This window comes from Lissotriton vulgaris, chromosome 1_1 (assembly GCF_964263255.1).
Source record: "Lissotriton vulgaris chromosome 1_1, aLisVul1.2, whole genome shotgun sequence".
NCBI lineage: Eukaryota > Metazoa > Chordata > Amphibia > Caudata > Salamandridae > Lissotriton > Lissotriton vulgaris.
The window spans coordinates 954,232,956-954,253,306 of record NC_141685.1 but is presented as its reverse complement, the minus strand read 5'-3'; the positions used below and the strand labels follow the sequence as shown (position 1 = coordinate 954,253,306).

The 20,351-nt window shown below is 46.4% G+C and overlaps 1 protein-coding gene across 2 annotated transcripts in view; it reads right to left on the bottom strand.

Annotated features, from left to right (window-relative positions):
* Nucleotides 1–20,351, bottom strand: part of GLS2 (glutaminase 2) — a 252,782-nt gene that overhangs the window by 5,520 nt on the left and 226,911 nt on the right. For both annotated transcript variants that reach the window (XM_086959521.1, XM_086959530.1), the window contains exons 14-16: nucleotides 17,374–17,466; nucleotides 16,653–16,714; nucleotides 16,025–16,101 (exon numbers count right to left, since the gene is read on the bottom strand). In XM_086959521.1, coding sequence (XP_086815647.1) covers nucleotides 16,025–16,101; nucleotides 16,653–16,714; nucleotides 17,374–17,466 — 232 coding nt within the window. The remainder of the gene's footprint in view (nucleotides 1–16,024; nucleotides 16,102–16,652; nucleotides 16,715–17,373; nucleotides 17,467–20,351) is intronic.

Genomic DNA, 20,351 nt, shown 5'->3' with positions numbered 1-20,351 from the left:
TTATGGATCAGCCACTTTTAAGCATTCCCTATGCACTTACAAAATGGAATAGAAGGAAAAGTGAGGTAAATACGCAGTGCACTCACGTGGGGAGAATGAGGATTAAAATGCATGTGTGCTGGTTGTGGAACAGTAGAGCAAAGTACTAAGGCCTACGTTTTGGTTCAATGCAGTGACCAAAGTTGTGTCATAAAGTGTGAGTGAAAAACTGTGCCATATCTATTAAGCTACAGCAAAGTTTTTTTCTCCCCATGCCTTGGTACACACACACCCATGCAAAATAGTGCAAGCCTGTATGCATTCTGCCAAGCATAGGTTTTGTATTGGAAGGGGACCTCTCCAATTCAAAATCTGTGCTTTAATATTTCTCAAACCTCGTTTTTTGTGCTGTAGAGTGCAGCACACATGCAAAGTTGGGAAAATTTGGAGATTTTAAAACTTGCTCCACTGTTACGCCTGCCTCGAGGATGCGCATTTTGTTTGCGTAAACCCATGTTGGTAGACAGAGATTTGAGTAAAAACCTATGAGTGGTTATGTTATGTTATTTACTTTTCTAAGGAGCTCAGCTACCCAAGGGTTTCCGGCGCCGCCTGAAAGAGATCATAGCAATCAAAAGAGAGATGAAAAACCTATTGATTAAAAAGCCAGGTTTTCAGCATCTTATGAAAGTGTACACAACTGGATTCGTTCCTCAACGACAGAGGAAGAGAATTCCACAGGGGCCGACATAAATAGGAAAAAGATTGGCCGCCTACCCTGGACAATCTATGACTCGGAACCGAAAATGTTGTCTAGTTGGCTGAGCGGAGAGAGCGAGAGGGGACATACAGTTGAACAATGGCACTCAGATATTTGGGGGCCTTGCCTGTTTTAATCCTGTGCATATAATTTAAGGTCTTGAATTTAATAAGATTTTCCACTTTTAACCAGTGGAGTTATTGCAAGGAACTGGAAACAGGTGCAGTTTTTTTGGATCCGGCAGAGCAGGCGGTTAGCAGCATGCTGAAAGACTTGCAACTTACGAATGACCTCCTTATTGCTCCAAGAAAAAGGATGTTGCCGTAGTCCAGATGAGAGGTGACCAAGGCCTGGACTCCAGTTCTTTTTGTAGAATTGGGCAACATCCATAAAACATTTTTGAGCCATCTAAGTATGGAAAAGCATGTTGCAGCCACCTTTATTGCTTGAGGTCTCATCGAGAGGTGGTCATCGATGATGAATCCCAAATTCCGGGCTCATTTAGTAGGGCGAGGGGAGCACCCAATTCAAGGGGCCAATGTTGGGGACCCCAAAGCTCTTTATTATTCCCCAGGATGAGCACCTATGTCTTCTCCCCATTGAGCTTGAGTGAATAAACTTGAATCCACTGCATGATTTTACTAAGGCCAACTTGAAGAGAAGAGGGCTTAGAAGCCCCTTTAGCAGAGAGGGAGAAGACTATTTGGGTGTCATCAGCATAGGAAAAAATCGACAGTCCTACCTGCTCGGCGATGTCACCAAAGGTTTAACATAAATGTTAAACAATAAGGGACTAAGATTCGAGCCCCGAGGCACCCCATAGGGCAGAGGTCTTCAAACTTTTTGATGCTGAGACCCCCTTGCAAAACCTTTTTAGGCGTAAGGACCCCCTTCCGACAAAAGTTTCTAGAAACTGGTACTCCTCATCATCAACTTTTGACAACCATAAATGCGCCTGTTAGACCTCATCACATCCCTCCATCATTCATCCACCCACACTTTCACACATCCATCCATCCACCCTTTCATCCTTCCATCCATACATCCATCCTTCATCCATCCACCCTTTCATCCTTCCATCCATCCTTTACCCATCCACCCTTCCTTCCATCCACCCATCATTCATCCACCCACCTTTTCACACATCCATCCATCATTCATCCATGCAACCTTTTATCCATTCATACATCCATCCACCCTTTCATCTTCCCATCCTTCATCCACCCACCCTTTCATCCTCCCATCCATACATCCATCCTTCACCTATCCACCCTTTCATCCATCCAGCCACCCTTTCATCCATCCATCTACCCATCATTCATCCCCCACCTTTTCACACATCCATCCATCCATCATCCATCCACCCTTTCATCCATCCATCCTTCATCTGTCCACCCTTTCCTTCTTCCATCCATACATATATAATCTTCACCAATCTATCCTTCATCCATCCATCCTTTCATCCTTCCATCCATACATCCATCATTCATCCATCCACCCTTTCATTCATCCATCCACTCATCATTCATCCACCCACCTTTTCACACATCCATACATCGATCATCCATCCATTCACCCATCCTTTACCCATTCACCCTTCCTTTCATCCACCCATCATTCATCCACCCACCTTTTCACACATCCATCCATCATTCATCCATGCAACCTTTTATCCATCCATATATCCATCCACCCTTTCATCCTCCCATCCATACTTCATCCATCCACCCTTTCATCCTCCCATCCATACATCCATCCTTCATCCATCCACCCTTTCATCCTCCCATCCATACATCCATCCTTCATCCATCCACCCTTTCATCCTCCCATCCATACATCCATCCTTCATACATCCACCCTTTCATCCTTCCATCCATACATCCATCATTCATCCATCCACCCTTTCATCCATCCATTCACCCATCATTCATCCACCCATCTTTTTACATATCCATCCATCCATCATTCATCCATCCACCCTTTCATCCATCCATTATTCCGTCCACCCTTTCATTCTTTCATCCATACATCTATCCTTCACCAATCTATCCTTCACCAATCTATCCTTCATCCATCCACCCTTTCATCCTTCCAACCATACATCCATCATTCATCCATCCACCCTTTCATTCATCCATCCACTCATCATTCATCCACCCACCTTTTCACACATCCATCCATCCTTCAGCCTTTCATCCATCCATCCACCCACCCACCTTTTCTGTGCCTCTCTCATGGGGGCGGGGGGGATCAGTATCTCTCTGCGTCGTCTTCATTCTTCTTTCCCACTCATGGGAGGGCATCTCTGTGCCTCCCTGCTGGGGGCGGGGGACGTGTCACGGGACCCACAGCTCCAGGTGCGCAACATCCATTGAAATCAAAGGGCTACACTACAGCCACTCCCCCAGGCCCCCCCCTCCCTCCCCCCAGCTCGTGTATGTGAGCCCGGCTGTAACAGCTTCAGGGACCCACACACAGTCACACCCAAGTACCTGAAAGATCTTTAAAAGGCCTTTTACTTGTTAATGAGGCGTTGATGTTTTTCACACCTCGGTGTGAATTAGGCCTCCGCCGTGAGCACCCTCAGCCCAATGCCAGGAACTGCACTCTGCAGAATCTGCGACCCCCTTCCCAGGACTCCACGGCCCCCCTGGGGGTCGCGCCCCACAGATTGAAGACCGCTGCCATAGGGGGAGGCATGGATTTTGGAAGCTGCTTTTGAGGAAGAAACCTGAAACATACGGTCCAACAAAAAAATTTGTCAGCCATTTCAGGGCAGATCCAGTCAGGCTGATGGGTTGGAGAGTTTGCAAAAGCACGGGATGAGATACTGTGTCAAAAGCGGAGCTCAGACCTAACAATATGAGTGGAACAGTATCGCCAGCATCCAAGCGACTACGCATCATTTCACTAACTCCTAGAAGTATAGTTTATGTTGAATACCCTTCCCTAAACACTGATTGGGATGGGTGTAAGAGCTTGTGAGTTTCCACATAGTGATTTAGTTGCGAATTCACATGTTTCTCCAATATCTTGGAAAAAACTGGGAGCAGGGAAATGGGGCGAAAGTTGAATAATTGGACTGGGTCAGCTTTAAGTTTCTTAACAGTGGGAGGACCATCGCATGCTTCCACTCAGGTGGAATCAGGGCTTCACGTAAGGAGGCATTAAGTAGCTCCCTGATCAACTGCAAAGCAGGTATCTCCATGTTTTGCAATATGGTAATAGGAAGCAGGTCCAGAGGGAAACCTGATTTAATACTTTTTAAAATGCGACTGAAAGAAGTAGTGTCAAGCAAGGTCCATTGTTCGAGTTTCCTTATACTGGCCTCCTCGTGGGCATCTGACTGAATTCTAGAATTAAGTAAGGCAGGGGTAGCCAAGCATTGCTGCGAGGTAGAGAACTTAGAAGTATTTAATCTGGAATAGATTTGTTCCACTTTATCAAGAAAAGACATCCCAAGCTCCTCACACTGCAATTCAGAAAGAATTGGTTGTGGAGCTTGACTGGCTGTACCGGAAAGTTCCTTAACCAGTTTAAACAGAACTTTAGGGCAATTTTGGGCATTAGAAACAGTAGCACTAACATAATCGGCCCGAGCGGCATTACAGAGAAAATGATATTCTATTATATTGACTGTTTATAGTTTGCTTTAGATTCTGGGGTATAGTCCTTCCTCCAGCATCTTTCTAACGCTTTACACTTACTCTTTACTTTTTGTAGAGTGGGTGAAAACCAAGGAGCCGGAGGACGATGATTTTTTAGGGAGACAGATATCAACAGAATTAGAGATCCAATTCATAATAGTACCTGCATCGGTCATGAAGGTCAGATTAATGGGAGGCGTGGTTTCCATTAAAAGATGGTTAAAAAGATCCATGTCAAATTTACTTCAGTTTCTAGAGGTAAGTTTATTCCCTTAGTTGGGCACAGTTCGATTAGTCAATTCTGTCATGACCCTCAAGTCGACTAGGAAATGATCAGACCAAATGACCGGGAGGGCCGGAGCGCAGCGCAAACTGAGGTTATTTGAAAATATTGAAAATATTGAGTCTAATAAATGTCCCACTGTATGAGTCGGTCCTGAATTTGAAAGCACAAAATTCATGGCTGACAAATCAGAAATTAAGGAGGTGCTAACAGGGCAGGTTGGATCATCAAAATGAATATTTAAGTCACCTAAAGTTGTAAAATGTTAGCTTATCAAATTTACACGTATACCGATTATTAAAAATAATGGCCAGCCCACCACCCAGCCCACCACCCATTTTCCTTCACGATCTCTTCTTACTAAAGAATAACCATCTGGGAGTGCAGCCGCTACATCAGGGCCTGGGCTTTCATGGAGCCATGTTTCTGTTAAAAAGATGGCATCTGGGCATTCACTAGTTAATGGAAACATCCATGCATCACCCATGGTAGCTCCCGTTGAGGCTCACTAGCGCAAAGTAGCAAGTAGCACTACTTTGCTTTACCTCTGGGCCACGGTATCACTGGCTGAACTGATCCATACGCCAAGATTTCAGTTCACCAAAAATGTTTGCCCTTCCGTGGCACTAGCTCACCTACCCTCTGCCACTGCCGATTTGGAATGTTTCAGCATTTTTTCTTAGGATGAAATGTGGGTGTTGTTTGGACACATGTGTTGTTTTTTTACCTCTCCACAGCCTCTTCCTTGGCACCTCATGCAATATTCAAGATTTTGGGGTAGGAATACCCTGCCCCGTAACAATTGGGGGGTAGAGGTACCACCTGTGTTCAAAATAAAAAGTGGGGTTGCTCAACAATTGCAAGGAACTCCAGCGGGATTGAGGCAAAAACAAATTCCCCATGGGCCCTAAATCATTATGAAAGGGGAAGGGGACACTCCCCTCCCCCAGCTGATTACAGCCCTGGGGACCCAAACCCCAGGGGCTGGCTCCACTTTGGTGTCCATAGGAGCCCACCCCAAGGACACATTTTTCCTGCCAGTAAGAGCGTGGGCAGGGAAACTTGTTTGCTCCCACCAGATGGGAGCTGCAAAAGTGCTCCAGCTGGGCGGGAGCAGACATTTGTTTCCCTGTCTGTGCGCTTGTGCACAAGGAAGCTCAGATTGCTCCTGCCCAGTGGGAGCAGAGAAAATAACCTGTTCCAGCTGGGCAAGATCAACGCCGGCTCTTGCTGCACTCAGAATGGTTCTCTCCCTGCAGCCCCATTGGGTTAGCACAGGGGCACCCACATTGGTCCTTGGGGCATGGGTTACCCAGGGCTGCAAAGGCTCAGAGGGAAGGGCTGTGCTCTTCCTTCCATTTAAAAATAATACGTCCCAGGGTTTTTAATGAATTTCGGCTCTGGAGATGGAGACACTGGGGTCTGTAGAGGCTCAGGAAGGGGAGGGTGGCACATGCCTCTCCCCAATAAATGTAAATATATGCATTTTTAAATTGCCGTCTATCACCGTGGCCCCCAACACAAAATAAGGATTTGGGGGTCCTGCGTGGGCACTGAGACACCAAAAAAGAAATGAATAATAAACGAGCACCAGAATTCACTTATTTATTATTTCACTGCTCCTTGCAAGGAGCACCCCATAATGCATTGCAAGGCTCAAAAACATATTTTATTGAGCCTGGTGGTGTTCCTAGTAGGGTGGGAGCACACCAAACATTTTTATGTTGTGGGGGGCTGCATAGAGTTCAGTAGCCCCCTTTCCCAGCAAATTTTTTATAAAAAAGAATGTCTCCTGGGTCACTGAAACTGTGACCCCCGGAGAGCTTACCATATTTTTTAAACTCCTTTGGTGCTGATGACGGAACCGCTCCGTCATCAGCCGCGGTAGCGCTGTGCTGATGACGGAGCGGTTCCGTCATGGCCCGCTCACCACGCCTGCGCGGTGCGGATTGCGCGCCTGCGCTGGGCGTTCCATTGAGCGGGCGGGGCCATGAGGGAACCGCTCCGTCATGAGCACAGCTTAACCGAGGCTGGTGACGGAGCGGTTCCGTCACTAGCATGGGCGCGCAACGTGCCCGCCCCACCCCCTTAGCGCTGTGGCGGAATAGCCGCCGCAGCGAAGGTGTTAAACCACTCCTGGTTGGAACTCTATGTTCTTCAGCTGGAGTGCAGAACCCCATTGTTGATATATTAAAGGATTTTTTTAAATGAAGCTTAATTTTTTTAAGACAATCACTTTTATAAAACATTGAACTGTTTGTACATTAAGGAAATATACATACCAATTATTGTTCATTTTCTGACAAAGACAGTACATGTTGATATTCTGACCCCTTCATAAAGCCAATAGGCCTATTTTTTATATTTTTTAGGCGCCTTGACGCCCAATGGGCATAGTTGCGCGTTACAAATGCCATTTCATTCATTCATTTCATTCATATTTTGGTGGTCTGACCTTTTAACAAAGTTATTAGCTCTACCTTATTTGAAATAACACTGCTTATATTCAGCTATGTGCGTGTGTGGGATTTTGGGTGCCAGGCTTTGCACCCAATCCCCTGCTATGCATGGCTTGTGTGCAGCAAATGGGTCACAAGCAACCCAAGACAGGGTTTGCCTTAATTGTGGAATGTCATTCAGGTGTAGCTTAGTTCCAGTGTCTCAATAAGCACCTGACCCACGTCTGGGCATACCACTGCCACTCAAGGCCAGTCCATCAAACAACCAAAAGGTGCTGGGAGGAATGCTTGGATTAAGTCTAACCATTGGCAATCGCTCAGTCGTTCTTTTTCCCACCAGTCATGTCATGTCTTATTTTCTTCTACACCTGCCAGTTCCTTCGCTCAAATCAGGGTAATAGCCTACTTAGGCCCTCATTACACATTGCATGGTACTGGCAGGATGCAAACTATGCACCCATAATTACAAAATTCCCAATTCCGTGAGTTTTAACGCAAGCGTGGTAAATGGGAGCAGGGGTTTCTATGCGGGGTGTGGTGGTGGAGAGGGAATGGAATGGAAGGGTGTGAGGGGAGAGGATGTGGCTAAGTGGCTAGTCCGGTCAACCTCAAAGCTGGGGAACCGCGTTCGAGTCTTGGCAGGAACGCTCAACATCCCCTGATTCAGGACAAATCACTTAATCTCCCTTTGCCTAAAAAAAAGAATGTGTCCATCTGTAACGCAACTGGTGTTCATGTAAAGCACTCTGATACCTTCGGGTCGAGTTTGTGCAAAACAAAACGTTTTTAAAAAAAGTGTAGTGGTGGGAAATGGAGGCTTGGAGATGAGGCCTGGTACTGTTGCAGTCAACGCCCAAAGCTGTGTTTTTACAGCCAGTAAAATCAGGTGCACTGTTCCACACCTGGGAAAACCAGTTGCAAAAACACCAAGCCATTTGTCATTGGGCATAGTAGAATTCCATCCCAGAGAACTGGAATCTTTCTACTCTTTAAGAGTTGCAAAGCTACATGTAGTGATTACAGCCAAAAAGACATAATGCCTGGTATGTATCTGACTTGGAAGGAAGCAGCAACAGTTACCCTTGCTTGCCTTTTGTACAATTCCGCAAAAAAGACATTGCCAACAATATAAGAGCTGTGCAGAAGGGAACCCTCTCCTCTCCACAGAGAATTATATGAGACAAAGGTATAAAAGGATACTAGAATTAGGGAGGAGAAGCACACACAAGGGTCTGGCCACTGAAGGGACATTCTGAACAGCTGATATCTGACTGAAGATCCAACGGCTTTGCAACATATGCAGTGAAACTGACATGTTTTGGCGTAATAGAATTTAGTTTGGTATTATAACCAAGCACATGCAAATAATAAGATGGCTGGAAGCATATATGCAAATTACGTTGCAATTCGACTGAGTAGGAATGCGTGAGGAAATGTTTTGGGATTTTCAAGCAATTGCTCTGATTTCGGTAATGACTGCTGAGATTTTCAGAGGTATCATCATTACAATGCACATGAAACATGATAGGTGTAGGGGAGTCATTACATCGCACTACATTTACAACGCAGTATTTACATTGCGACATCCTTTACAACGCATGTCATTACAACACATGCATTACATCGCATGTCATTACAACGTATACCATTACAACGCATACCATAACAACGCATAGTACCCCTACACTATCCAACACTTACCCTACTGTTGCACCACCTGGAGTTAGAATAGTAATTGCTACCCCTACACTATCCAACACTTACCCTACTGTTGCACCCCACTGGAGTTAGAATAGTAATTTTTACCCCTACACTATCCAACACTTACCTTAAATGCAATGTAATGGTATGCGTTGTAATGGTATGATTTGTAAAGGTATAATGCCATGTAATGGAATGCGTTGTAATGGTATGCGTTGTAAATGTATAATGCGATGTCATGGAATGCGTTGCAAATGTAGTTTAAAAAAATTAATTGTAATGGCATGCGATGTACATGTATGCATTGTAAGGGATGTTGAGGTTTAAAAACTGCGTTGTAAAGGCATACATTGTAAATGTATGTGTTGTAAAGTCATACATTCGTAGGGGAGAGGATGTAGCCTTACGGCTAGAGCCGTCGCTGTCGAAGCTGGGGAACCGGGTTTGAGTCTTGGCAACGACGCTCAACATCCTGTGATTCTGAGCAAATCACTTAATCTCCCCGTGCCTAACAAAAAATGAATGTGTCCTCATGTAATGTAACTGGTGCTATGTAAAGCGCTTTGATACCCGATATCTTCGGGTCTAGTTCGCGCTATATAAAACAACAAAAAAAACTTTAAAAATAAGGTGTAGACTCCGAGCGTGAAGGTCAAGCCTTTTTTCAAGGAGGTTTTTCAGATAAACCATGGCGCTGCTTTTAATGCAGTTTCTTAGTACAGAATTGAGACTTCTTCAAAAACTGGTCTTTGAAGTAACAATCCCTTTTTTATTTACGGAAATTAACACTGTTGAGGGTGGTCCTGTGTAGACTGGTCATCAATATCGATTGAGGAAACCAAAGATGCAGTTTCGGTCCCGGGTGCAGGGTGTGGTGGCGTCTCCGAGGCTTGATCTCTGGAACTGGAGTCTTATGAGATGTAATGTGTACCCTGCACCCCTTCACCTCACAGCTGAATCCACATCATTGTTGCTCCTTTACTTTTTTGGCAACAGTGCAGGTGGCAGACTCTGCAGGGTCTTCTTGGCACTGAATTATAGTGCAGTGCATCAACGTTCTGTCCCTTTGGTACCGAATTATGTTTTTTTTAGATTGAAAAGCCTGACAAGCTAAGTACACACGTTCGAACTGGTACCTCGTGGACAGAAGTTCCTAACCCTGTGTTGGTCCAACCATATCAATTTGTTGATGCAACTGGGGCAGAATTTAAATGATATGTTTTGAACTACTGCCCTATAAATGAGTCATTCTGATATGACTTGCCCCCGGTTATTCAGCTTAGTCAGGTCCTTGATAATGCTGGACAGTACACTAGATGTTTGGGTGAGGTATCACAAGTCACCTCACAACTAAAAACATGCCTTTGAATAACAATGAGTTCTATTATTTCAAACCCAAAACTAAATGGCAGAGGTGTGCACAGCATGTGATCTACAGCAGCAGATGCAGCATACAAGTTATTTTATCATTGCAAAAAATGATCTCAGTAGCACAATTTAAACAAGCATTTACAATGCAATGGTCTCGTCTTTGTTAAAGTTAGAGCTATTGGCATTGCAAATGGCATTCTTTTCATATTTTGTTTTTTTTTAAACATAAATAAATGGTATTGTCATTTACAGTGGCAATAGGTGAGCATTAGAGAGTAGTCGAGTGTATTAGCAGACACAGAGCCCCACACACACAGAGCCCACACACACACACACACACAGAGCCCCCCCCCACACACACACAGAGCCCCCCCCACATACACACAGAGAGCCACACACACACAGAGAGCCACAGACACACACAGAGCCACACACACACACACACAGACAGACACACACACACACACAGCCACACACACAGAGCCACACACACACAGAGCCACACACACACAGAGCCACACACACACAGAGCCACACACACACACACAGAGCTACACACACACACCCAAGCCACACACACAGAGCCACACACACACACAGAGCCACACACACACACACACAGAGCCACACACACACACACACAGAGCCACACACACACACAGAGCCACAGACACACACAGAGACACACAGAGCCACACACACACAGAGCCACAGGTCAGCCGGTGCGCTGGCGTCCGTGTCCTCGGCACCCACTGCCCCTCACCACAGGCCCACCTCTGCCCAGTAACGCCCCAGGGAACCGAGGCAAGAAAAAACGATCACAACCAGGGAAGAGAGGCAAGAAAAAACGATCACAACCAGGGAAGAGAGGCAAGAAAAAACGATCACAAACAGGGAAGAGAGGCAAGAAAAGCAAGCACAACCAGGGAACATAGGCAAGAAAAACAATCACAACCAGGGAACATAGGCAAGAAAATACGTAGGCCATGTATACAGCAAATATCAAATATATACTAGCCAGGAAGAACGTGCAGCACAAGGTAGAAATACACTAGCCAGGCAGAATGTGCAGCGGGAAGTAAAAATACACTAGCCAGGCAGAATGTGCAGCAGGAAGTAAAAATACACTAGCGAGACAGACTGTGCAGCAAGAGGTATAATTACACTAGCCAAGCAGAATGTGCAGCAAATTATAGATATACACTAGATAGACAGGATGTGCAGCAGGAGGTAAACATACAATGACCAGGCTGAATGTTCAGAAAATGGAAGCTATGCACTAACCAGGCAGGATGTGCAGCAAGGGGTACAATTACACTAGCCAGGCGGAATAGGCAGCAAATGGCAATATACACTAACCAGGAAGAATGCACAGCAAATGATACATATACATTAGCCAGGCAGAATGTGCAGCAGGAGGTAAAAACACACTAGCCAGGAAGACTGTGTAGCAAGGTTAATAATACAATAGGTGTGTAGACAGTGAAGCATAGAGAAAAAATACAGTAGCCAAGCAAAATAATCAGGTAGTGGTAAAAATACACTCGCCGGGCACATTGGGCAACAAGAGGTAAAAATACACTCATCAGGCAGAACGTAGTGAAAATGATAAATACACACTGGCCAGGAAGACTGCAACAAGAGTTAAATTAGGCTCACAGACTGTTACAGCTTAATAAAACACATCTAGCCATCCTCTGCAATTCTCGAAGATGGGGGCTACAACAAGGGTGGGGGTACATATAAAAAGGAGCGAGAACTTCAGCACTGGTGTTGAATAGCCTCGGGTTATCTAACTTCGAAAGACAGACAAATAGGGCAGACTCAACAAATCTCCTTACCTTGGCGCCACCGCTCTGAATGAGAAGCCCCCTCCACCTGTGGAGGTGCCTCCTGTGGTCGCCTCCTGTGGTCGCCCCCAGGGTCGCGGTGGCGGTACCGGCCCCGAACGAGAAGCCGGTGGCCATTCTCCTGACTCAGCCAACGTACCACGCGGGGCAATCCAGGCTCATGCGGGCCACGAAAAGACAGGGGCAGCTGATGACTAGTCGCAGTGCCAGAGCGCGTTTACATCCCAGCCTCGGAAGCTAGAGAGGTGAGGACTCTAAGGGGCAGATTTATGAGGCCCTTGCGCCACGTTTATGCCGCTGTTGCGTCACGCAAGGCGGCGTAAACGTGGCGCATCCCTACGAACGATTTACAACGTGACGCATCTTGGCAGATGCGTCACGTTGTAAAGCCCTGCGCCGCTTGTGGGCGTTCCGGCGCAGGGTGGGCGTTCCAGGGCAGGTGCGCCTCGCAAAAGTGGCTGAGTGAAATCTATGAGATTTCACTCAGTCACTTTTAAGCCAATGCTGCGTCAAAAGCCTGCGCCTGCTTGAAGCAGGCGTAGGTCTTGACGCAGCATTGTTAAAATGGGGCACCCCCGAGCCTTGCTGGAGCTGCGTCGCGCTTGCGACGCAACTCCAGCAATGCGCCACATTTCCGGCACAGATGCGTCACGCATCTGTGCCGTTTTTGCACCATGGTGCGCCGCATTATAAATGCGGCGCACCATGGCTGGCGGAGCTGTGGCGCACTGTGGCGCATGTTAACTGGCGCATCCCTGGGGATGCGCCAGTTAACATAAATCTGCCCCTAAGAACAGTGCACAGCTTCGCAGCGAATAGGCGAGAGAGCAACGCTAGTCAAAGAAAGTGAAAATAAGAACACGAGTGTTCATAGGCGTGGCGTCCTCGCTGTCACTGGCCCGACTTGAGCCCGGCATGCATTGCGCGAAGCTGTGCACTATTCTTAAAGAAGGAGAGCAATCCTGTTCATTATTCAGTACCGGCAGCTCGAGTGTACCCACTTCCAGGAACAAATGGTGTCTTCGTTGTAGAGGAGGGAGACGAAGTTTCGATCCACCTGGAGCAGTTCTACCAAGCATCACGCAACAGGTGTGACACTCATGCATTTCAGTGAGGTGATCCACATCACCGCACTGAAAGCATTTGTCACGCATTTTTGCCATCTGTGCCAGGCGCGCCAGCAGCTCCTGTGCCCGGGCTCTCTCTACTGTTCTGAGAGTGCTGCTCAGCCCGACTAGTGCCTAAACAGTTAACCAGACTGCAGCTGAGCTCTCTGAGCTCGTGAGAGCGGCGCTGTGCTACAATGTATCTCTCTGCTCTGCCAGGACAGGTCCGACTGTGTTGCCCTGGAAACTAGAATGCGAAATGGTGGGGCGCCCGCGCGGTTACCTCAGACTCCAGTCTGCAGGGGGGCCGGGCTGCCATCTCAGTCGATACAGCCTCAGAGCTGTCAATCACGGTGGCGCACCACAGGGACCAGGATTAATCCGGATGTGCCGGCCTGGGATAGTGCTGTCACGTCCGGAGGAAGCAGGAAGTGCAGAAGCGGCGGGGATTAGAGTGCAGGCTGGGGCGCATGAGACGCAGTCTCTCAAGCATCATGATGGCCACCTGCCGCGGCCCCCTGTGCATCCCCGCTAAACACAGCTGCAGGCTGCAGCGCACCTTGACCACCACTGTGGCAGCTCAGCTGAGCCGGCGACAGCTCTGGCCACAGGAAAACTGCGAGCGCGGCCGCGCCGGCAGCAGAGCCCAGCCCAGCCCCGAGGCGAGCCAAGTGTCCATCCGTCGGCCGGTCGCGCTGGACTGTGGAGTGGACCGTCGACAGATCGTGGCTGGTGGGCAGCAGCAGGTCACTACTAACTAAGTAAGTGTCAGTTCACTAGTGTCCACGCAGCGCTGCCCACGCGACGCGGCCGCGGCCGCTGGTGTATGGTAATGGTTTTATATTTATTATTTAATGTGCATTTAGCGCGGACTATACCCCGGGGCGTCAGAACTTTCACAGGAACATACAGTACTGAGACATGAGGAGAAAATTACGAGACAACAAATATTACACAAAAGCAAACGTTAATTACATGAGGCAAAACTAAAGTGACAATCGTGAGCAAACAAAATACAAGACATAGCAAAAAACGCGGTGCATTACAGGAGGAAAAAGTGGCATGCGTGCAAGAGCGTGCAAAGTAACAAGTAGAGGAGGTGGTGGATTCGCCGAACATCAGAGTCGGAGGGCTCGGTGCTGCTGAAGAGCAGGGAGGCAGAGTCGGAGGGCTCTAGCCTGCTGAAGAACGGAGAGGCAGTCGAGGTAATGGACGTCGGAACTCAGGAGTTTGATTCCGACCGGTAAGACACTAGGAAATAGACTTTAGTGGTTTGGGGGTGGATGTTGGGGTAAATAGGGGGATGTCCCCAACCTGGGAGCTCCTCACTCGGCAGCCGCCAGTGCGACTACTTAGTTGTAGGGGGGTGGGGTGTGTGTGTGTGCATGCTTGTGTGCGCGTGTGTGTCTGTGTGTGTGCATGCATGAGTGTGGCTGTATGAGTGCACGCGCGATTGCGAGAAGCTGACTTGTTGTGAATGTGTTTAGGCGATGTGCACGGAGCCGGGCTGGACGTGCACGTCCTCAGACCCCAATCGCCGTGCGTGCCCCAGTATGTCTACCTTGAGAGGCATTTCAACGACAATAGGTCTCGAGGACGAGACCTAAAAACAGCTGCTCAAATGTGGGATTTCATTTAATATTGTTGTCCTCCTTCTGGCCTCTACCCGTGCTCTGACCTCCCTCTTTGCTTGTTTATCACTTATGCAGAGTCATCTGGCTCCAGGAATAGCAAGCAGACGGTCTTTGACAGGTCACAGCAACATCACACTGGGGGTGACTGTCTCTTCAGACAAGCTCTTCACTGAGCGCATTTGGGCAGAATGTCTCCCAGCTTTCTCCCAGATGAAAGGATAGGGGCAGCATGATTCACTGTACACAGTTCCTATGTAAACCCTGGTGTGCTGCAGCACGTCAAAGTTTATGGGGGCATGACAGTGGTCTAGTTCAATCAGGATAGATGCTTCTTTCAAAATTGTGTGACAAACATAAGAGGGCAGTGGATGCTTGACAGGCTTTTCTTTGAAACTGGTTCACAGAAACTGTTCTAAGGAAGAGCTGGATTTTTTTTCAAGCTCTGAGCAAAATAGCAGAAAACAGCTTCATTCTCCAAGAGTGTAGAAGAAGATGTGCCTACTACTCAATCAAACTGCCACAACTGGCATACACCCACAGTCCACCAAGAAGATTACTCTAATTATAAAAGGAAAAAACACTTTGGGTGGCAGGATTAAAGTCTGATTAGTGGCATGTCAGAATTAATACCTGGGTAGTCTCTGCTCTAAAGAGCATTTGGTGAAAACATTGCAAAGAAAATGATTGTTCATGGGGAAGAGCAGCAAACCACAGCAGTGGGGCTCTAGTTATTCAATCTTATTATCCACAAAACCTGGCTCTCTGCGGAAACTATTTGAAACTCTCCAATCCCTATTCTAGCTTAATAATGCACACACATTTATATTTGGTGGCCAGGAATTTCTGGTTCTAGGCTTTACTTTACCACACCTCAGACTGCGTCTTGTGTGTTTGTAGCACTTCCTCTCCTGATATACCTCTGCCATGTTCCCCTTCCGTGACAATCACTCCTGGCGAGGACTCACGCCTTTCCACCCCGGCACACCTTAATATGCTTCCCACTGTCACCCAATCTCAGATACTACTTTTGCCATCTAGCCCAAGTCCCTTCCTCCTGATCTGCCCATGTTGTCCATCTTAGAAGCACCTCATAAAAGATACCATGCATATTCAACCTCTTTCTTCTAAACAAACTATTTTTTACTTGACTCCACCTTTGCTACAGTTTCCTGTCAGGGTCACAAAAGGCAGGAAGTTTTTCATAGCGAAGGGCATGGTTTACAATGTATGGTACCTTCAGCAGCTGCCACATGCAAGGCTGTGCGAGAATCATAGTCTTTCTGCTCCATATCCATTGCAGAAAGTGCAAATCTGGCAGGGACAGAGAAAGAAAACAAGCATATTTGTTACAACCTAAAAAAAAAAACAGAAACAAAAAAAACCTGAAAAGTCTTTTTAGGCCCCGTGGAAGTCAGTGCAATACCCAACAGGCATATGTCTCTGAAGAACTGTTAGGGGTAGCGCAGAACCAGTTATTGGGAGGCAAAACGTGATTTTTGGCTGACCCAGCATAGCCCGCTACACGTATCATAGGCGCAGAATTGTTTGGAAATATCATCGTTGGTTACCCTACCTCTGAAAATTGACAGTATACTCCTAATAACCTGATCCCATTTCACACATAAAATCCATACTTGCAAAACCTGTTTTCTGGAAAAAGTATAGGACATTCTCCCATCTTTTTCTGAGGAAATATGTGGTGATTCATTCAACTGAATGAAATAACAGCATCTGAGTCTAACTCACACAGTAAGGAAGAAAGGGGCTGTGTGTGTATGGGAGAAAGAGAGAGATTCTGTATTCCTTCCCGTTTGGAATGAAGGGATATCCTGGTTTTTCGGCGTCTCTGACTCACATCTTACCTCCTGAGGGCAGACAGGTCCCCACTGTAGGCAGCAAAAAGCAGGTTCACCACAGTCTTGTTCTGAAAAAAAAAATATTCCTCTATCAACTGTGCTAAAAGTATGTCTCCTCTCCGTGCCCAGCGATATATTTTAAGACAAAAGTAGTATTCAGCCTTTGCAAGAATTACACTGCTGCCACAAACCAAGCTCACAAACTATGAGAGGATGTGTAGCACAAGGAGGCTACTGAGCGTGCCTGTAATCTGTTCAAATCTCTATAGCAGGTAAAAGAATGGGCAGGGGTGCAAAAGGTAAACAAAAGGGAAAAAGACCACAAGAGTCCCAATGTTCCATAAGGAGGAGCCCAACACAGCTTGTTCTCAATAGAGAGGGACTGCTGTTAAGAGTGTGTAAGGATTACAGAGGATAAGACAAGGACTTGGCCATTTAAGTTCCAAAACATTAAGGAAGCTTAGCCAGTAGGTGACTGCAGCAGATATCACAGAGTCTCCCCACTTCTTAGAGATAGCAGAATTTCTAAAGGATGGAGAAATACAGATGCACTTCCAGTCCACAAACACTAGAGGAACAAAGAACCACTCACCTATACTCAGGGAGTAACCCAGGCATGTGTGTACTGGCTTCTTAGAGCCTCTGACAGGCCAGGAACCTTTCAAAACTCCAATGTACACTGGTTCATCACTGGCATCACCTTGTTTAACAGCTCTCCCATACTTACCCTAACATCGCCTTCCTCCCGCCGTGGGTCCAGCTTCCAGGGACAGTGCCGCAAGTTGTCATAGTTATGAAAGTTGAAAAGAGAAACAAGTTCCTGAGGGAAAGTGCAAGCAAGAGTCAAGACAAATAGCTTGTGTCCAGGTTTCTGTAAATGAGTGTCAAATGCACGTATATATTTGTGCTAAGGATTGCAAGTGCTTAGAAAGATATATGAAAAGCTAGCACATGCACAGACAAGAGGCACAGTGGTCTCTTGTATATACCACAAACATTAATACCAGATATGAAGAACTTTACCCAAGATTCCAGTGACACCGTTCTACTGATATCACCAGTTACATGATAAAAGGCGGAGCTTTACTGTTGTTGCTGTCTGATCAGAAGTGGGGCTCTAAGAGAAAACATGCTTCCCTTCACTTATATACATCACCTGCAACAATGAGCGTTTGGAATGTTGCTAATTTACCCATGGTTTAAAATCAAAATATATATCAACCTGCTTATACTTAAATCACAATGAAAAATGACCTTGTTTTGATCGATAAGGATTTGTTACTTACACTGTAAGGATCTGTTCTTGGCATGTAGAGCTGTCGATTCACATGCTTTGCATACTCCTGCCATTTAGTGTTGGGTCGGAATGTTTGCAATTTGTTTTGTCTTCGAATAAGTCTTTCCTAGTCACAAGGTAAGGTAACTGCTCTTTTCAGTGATACTGCACATGGGCATCGACTCCATTGTTAGATTGTTTTCCCGCAAGAGGGCGAGAATGGAGTAATTAGGTGTACTATGCAGATGTTCATGTGTATGTTGTGTGAATAGTAAGAACTGCAACAACCATAGGTGTCCAGTGAGGAGGAACGGTGCATGTGAATCTACAGCTCTACATGCCAAGAACAGATGCTTACAGGATAAGTAACATAATCCATTCGAGGCATGTGTGCTGTGGATACACATGCTTTGCATAGACTAATTAGCAGCACTCCTCCAAGCGGTGGCTAACCAGTGGATGTTGCAGTTGTATGAAAGAGTGTCTTTAGCACTGGCTGCCCTACATTAGGTTGTTTTTTTGTTTTTGTTTTTTTTTTGTCCTCATTTGCCTGTACCTCTTAACCCAAGACTGTATAGCCAACCACCTATTCGTGCGACCATGGATGGAACGCACCTCACTGCCACCACGACCTTGGGAACCAACTTGGCGGGAGAATATATCTGGGTTTACTGAGGCATTGGTGGCGGATGGCAGCCTGCCAAACCCATCCCAGACTCCATCAAGGTAGGAACTACCGCGAGGCCCAACTCGTATCTTTCGAAACCGCCACAGTGGACCCTGGAGTTTAAAGACATAATCATAGGACCCGGGGAAAAGAAAAAAAAACAAAAAAAAAAAAAACCCCGGTGCACTAACACCAAGAAATCAAAAGGTTCCAAAATGTAAGGTTATTACTGCTACAAGGTCTAGCCAAATCTACCTTTGATGTTTCAAGTAGAGATGACAACCAACTGGCGTGTGTTGGCGCCTTGGAATCGACCCAAAATTTACATATCTGTCGCCGAGCGAGTAAAATTGCATAAAACAACAAGGGCCTTGCTGTGCCAGTGACATTATCATCCATCCCAGAGATTATCAGTGTTAATGTGCAGGGTAAAGATACTTTGAGTATCGAGCCCAATGTAAGCAGGACTTCTACCCAAAAAGCCTTGATTGGAGGGCAGTCCATGAACATGTGAACATCCGATGCGCCTTGGAGACTACACTTGTTACAACATTTACCAGCTTGGAATTTTGCCAACTTTTGTGGTGTCCAGTAGGCTCTATGTACCGTGAACAGGTGATTCCGCCTCAACCATGCAGGCTTGACAGTTTTATAAAGAAGCGTGAATGATCTTATCCACCATTCTTCCCCTTGAAGGTTCGTGTCCTCCGCCCACAGTTCATCGGGAAGGTCAAAATCTCCGTCCACTTCCTCCAAGATTGCCCAATACCAAAATGCAACCTCTTTGCCCCCCTGAGGTTTCTCCACCAGCTGTTGTTCTAGCACACTACACCTCCCCACTAGGGCATTATTTTGAAGGAGCTCTCTAGACCAGCTTACTAGTTGTATATATTTAAACTTTGATAGCCTTGGGCCAACCCTTTCAAACAAATTGTCCCACGATGTTAATACCCCACCAGCCATCAAGTCTCCCCATCTCAGTATCCCCCCCTCTCTTAGTGGTATCGAAAGGTCGTCACCCAAACACGGGGGAAGCCCCGGAGACCCCCAAATTGGAGCTAAATTTGAATAGTAGGCCAGCCTTGCCGACCTCTTAATCCTTGTCCAGGCTCTGGCCATCGACTGCAAGACCTTCAGCCTCACCTTTTTGAAAAACTTCTGTTCTCCGAATTTAAATAGAAAGCCGTCCAGTGGCAAGCCAGTTCCATTTAACATGGCCTTAAACATTCTCCCTGCTGATGAATCTGTTGGGGTTTTCAGTAACATTCTGGAGAATGATAACTGAAAGGCCCAAGCGTAGTATTGTATGTCTGGGAGGGAGAGCCCGCCCTTTTCCCTCCTCCTCCTCAGTTTCTTCCAAGCTACCCGAGTGGACTTGTAATTCCAAATGAACGCATTAATGTCCTGTTGACATTTCGTAATTTGCTTTGGTTCAAAGGCTAAAGGAATACTGTTAAATATAAATGTGAGCATTAGGTTGTTGACGTGCTAAGACATCCACACAATATTGTTTTGTAAATGTGTGTGGTGTGGACCATGTAGCTGCTTTACACATGTCAGCTATGGGAATGTTACCTAAAAAAAACGCAGATGCTCCTATTTTGCAAGTAGAATTCGCTCTAGGAGGAATAGTTAAAGTTTTTTTAGCTTTAACATAATACGTTTGAATGCATTTGACTATCCACCTAGAAAGGCCAGATTTTGAAATCAGATTTCCTTTATTAGGTGGAGCAAACACAACAAAAAGTTGTTTTGTTTTACG